Source organism: Medicago sativa, chromosome 3, assembly GCF_051527215.1.
Source record: "Medicago sativa cultivar Bolivia chromosome 3, Bolivia_mono, whole genome shotgun sequence".
NCBI classification, from domain to species: Eukaryota; Viridiplantae; Streptophyta; class Magnoliopsida; order Fabales; family Fabaceae; genus Medicago; species Medicago sativa.
The window spans coordinates 35,341,982-35,346,163 of NC_140751.1; the positions used below are offsets into that span (position 1 = coordinate 35,341,982).

At 33.2% G+C, this 4,182-nt stretch overlaps 1 protein-coding gene across 1 annotated transcript; it reads right to left on the reverse strand.

Annotated features, from left to right (window-relative positions):
- Positions 1–1,343: 1,343 nt before the first annotated feature.
- Positions 1,344–2,414, reverse strand: LOC146937336 (uncharacterized). Its single transcript, XM_085749396.1, has one exon. The coding sequence runs from the start codon at positions 2,412–2,414 to the stop codon at positions 1,344–1,346; it is 1,071 nt and encodes a 356-aa protein (XP_085605522.1).
- Between the last annotated feature and the right edge of the window lie 1,768 nt (positions 2,415–4,182).

Consider the following 4,182-nt stretch of genomic DNA (forward strand, 5'->3'; position numbering starts at 1 on the left):
AAGAGAAAAAGAAGGACCAGTAATTAATGTCAACACATATTTCCTTCGTTCCAAGATATATGTAAAAACAAGATAATGTAAGTAGTTTATATCAATACGATTTAGTGTTAAATACTATTTGATACAATTTTTTGACCAAATACATTAATTTTTGCTTATATTTTAAGACGGAGAGAGTAGTTTACAAAATCCTTTGTAATATAATATAATTCTAAAATCCCTTTTCAAAACAAGATAAATATATAATCCCTCCGTCTCAAATTATAAGAATTGAAGTATAGTTTTTTGCATTTTCTTAGGAATAATTTTAGGTAAAATTACACTAACATCCCCTAAGGTTGTTTTAAATAACACAAACACCCCCTCTAGTTTTAAATCAAACACTAACGTCCCTTATTTTGTTATCAAATGGGCAAACACCTCCCTTCTATCTTAACACCATTATATTACATCTTAACACCGTTAAATTTCTCTTAACTCTCACACTTTCATTCACTATTATGAGCTCTTTTACTTCACTTCATTGTTGAACATTTTTTCTTCCTCAATTTTATTAAATTTCTCTTCTATTTTTGTGGTTGTGTAAGTTTGTTCTATATCATGAATTGTTAGTAGTTTAGGTAGTAGTGATAGTTTAGAGTGTAGTTGGATAGTGAAGAAGACTTCAGTTGATAGTTGAAATATATTAGTAAGTAGTGTGAGGACTTGAAGCAAGAATATATTATTGTATTGCTCTCCAAATAAGATTGATTGGATTATTTGGATTGATTACAAATGAGTACATGCTTGCCTATTTATAGTGTGGATGTCATGTTCTAGATAGTTCTTTCTAGATTCTTCATGACATTTCATACTACATGTTTAGTATTAATTAATTCTAGAGAAATCTAGGCATGTACATCATTCTATAACATTCTATAGGTTACTAATGCATTCTAGAGAATTCTAGAAATATGCAGCACATTCTAACACTCCTCCTTGATGCATATTTCGGTAACTCCAAGCATAATTCGTAGTAGCTCAAATCTTGTTCTAGCCAAATCCTCGATTGATAAAATGTTGATCAATTCTTGTGTACCATGCTCGAGGATGTTTATTATGCCCATTCAAAGATTTTCTTAGTCTTAGATCTTTTCCTCCATTGCCTTTGGCACATAATTTTGGTTTTGACGCCACTTTATAGTTGTCAGGCTCATGTTTAGCCAAGTTGCAAGTTTCATATATATCTACCAGTGATCCCACTCTTGTTGGAGTAGATTTTAGAGAAGTTTCTTGTTGAGAATGTGAAGGTGGCGTACCTGGTTACTCATTTGCTTCTTCTATAGCTTCACTGTTTGATTGTTTTATTGGAATGGTAATGCTACTTCTCTCAACTTGTCCTGCATTCCTATTCCAGCTTGCATTTTCATCAACTCTTTGAATGTAGTGTTAGTAGTATATTTGAAGCTTATTGGAAAGCTTCTATTTCTTTTCTCTATTTTTATTTTGGTTATCTCTTGCCTTTTGTGATTGTTGTCAAATATTGAGCATGTGTCTCCTTCAAAGTGTATAATATATCCTTTCTCCATCATTTGACCAATACTCAAAAGATTTTCTTTAAGATTGGGGACTAGTAAGACATCATTGATGAACCTCATACCTTTCTTAGTTTCCACCATCACAGTGCCTTTGCCTTTAGATTCCACGACTGAGTCATTTCCCAGTCGAACCTTTACCTTGACAGAGTAATCAATATCCTTGAAGATGCTCTCATCTTTGGCCATGTGATTGCTGCAACCACTATCCAAGCACCAATTTCTACTCAATTCGTCATTGGAATCTTGTGTGGCATAAAAAAGATGTTGGTCATAGTCACGTTGGCCCTTCTCACACTCATGCTCTTCAACGAAGTTTGCTTGATGCTTATTTTTGCGGTAGCAGTCCTTCTCCACATGTCTGAATTTCTTATAGTATCCACATTGTGGTTTTCCGCGCCATCGACAATATTTCTCGGCATGATTGGTCCTCTTACATATGCCACATGGAGGATAATCATCTTGATTTTTCTTTGAGAAATTTCTATAAAATTCTTTGTTTCTAGAATTTTCTCCACTTTTCTTGTTACCTCCAAATCTTTTATTTTGAGACCGAAATTTAAGCTTTGATTGAAAGGCATTTTCAATTGTATCATCATCATGTCTATTCAATCTTTGCTCATAAGCTTCTAGTGAGCCTATTAATTTTGTCACTGACAAAGTAGACAGATCTTTGGTTTGCTCAATCGTAGTAACAATTGCATCATACTTACGAGAAATAGAAATTAGAATTTTCTCAACAATTCTTTTGTCGAGAATATTATCCCCGTAAGTTTTCATTTGACTCACTAGTTCTTTTATCTTGGTATAATATTCTTTTATGGTCTCAGACTCTTTCATTTTTAATAACACAAACTCACGTCTTAGAGCTGAAGTTTAACAGCACGTACCTTGTCACTTCCTTCAAACTCCTCCTTTAGTGTACCCCAAGCATCTTTGGCAGTTGTAGCTCCCATTATTCTTGGAAACATACTTTCTGCTACAACTTGTTGCAGAAAACACAATGCCTTTGCATCTTTCTGTTTATTTTCCTTCAACTCCTTTTTCTGAGCTGCATTGAGAGTTGAAATGTCTGCGGGAATAGTTTATCCTTCATCTACAATCTCCCATAAATCTTGAGAGCAAAAAAATGTCTTCATTTTAATGCTCCAAAAATCATAGTTTTCACCATTGAAAGTAGGGATAATCATAAATGATGGTTGAATGGTATTAGCCATGTCTTAGGGAAAAATTTAGAAATTGTGTAGGATATAAGGAGGGTTTGGTTGGAATTTAGGTGGATAAATTTTCTGCGCCCAATATATGATCGAACGTAGCTCTGATACCACTATTAGTAGTTTAGGTAGTAGTGATAGTTTAGAGTGTAGTTGGATAGTGAAGAAGACTTTAGTTGATAGTTGAAATATAGTAGTAAGTAGTGTGAGGACTTGGAGCAAGAATATATTGTATTGCTCTCCAAATTAGATTGATTGGATTATTTGGATTGATTACAAATGAGTACATGCTTGCCTATTTATAGTGTGGATGTCATATTCTAGATAGTTCTTTCTAGATTCTTCATGACATTTCATACTACATGTTTAGTATTAATTAATTCTAAAACATACTAAACCATTCTAGAGAAATCTAGGCATGTACATCATTCTATAACATTCTATAGGTTACTAATGCATTCTAGAGAATTCTAGAAATATGCAGCACATTCTAACATGAATGAATCTGTATTTCAAATTTGTTTATTTTATGGATTTTATGAAACTCAATTTCATGAAACAAAAGGAAAACTAACTCTGCAATTTGCATATGGCTTTCACTTTTGAATATATGCTAAAAGAAACAAACAAGAAACACTTTCAAATTGTGTGCATTTCACAATTTTTTTTACTGATCATGAGGTTGTGTATCGGTCATCGTTCCATTTTATGAATTATTGTGTTTCTGTATATGTTTATGCTTAGGGGTCGGATTCTGATAATGTCGTTGTTGCTTTTAGAGGTTGAAGTATCTAATGGGGTTTAAATCATTCATTGATGGCTAATATAAGAAGGGAAAAAAGGATTAGAATAATAATTTAACTATTTTTCAAATCAGAACTTTGGTCTTTTGGCTATATTCAATCCATTGTTATGTACCTTTTGAATCGCATCAGCCATGAAATTCAAGTTTTATCGGTTTCTGTACTTAAGAAAATGAATGACTCAACACTGTATTTTTTAAGAAACAGCTACAAAAATGATAAAGTATAACCCTTTTTGTTTCTTTATCTAACGGAAGTTTAACAGTGTAAAATAAGGGGAGGTTTGTGTTTTTTAAAAACTAGAGGGGATGTTTGTGTTGTTTAAGTAAAACTCAAGGGAGGTCAATGTAATTTTCCCTTTAATTTATTTGAATTCATTGCATGATTTATTGCATTCCGAGTTTAGGGTGTCACACCCTTCCTTCAGCGACTAGGTTGACACGCCGAGGAAGAGTCCAAAACTTTTAACGACGGAGCAATGACAAAGGAAAAGCACCACATCATGAATAAAACTCCGTTGCCCAGAAAACCAAAACTCAAATACAACGGTGACCACCCCTTATAGTAGCGCCTTTGTCAATTATAAGTCAA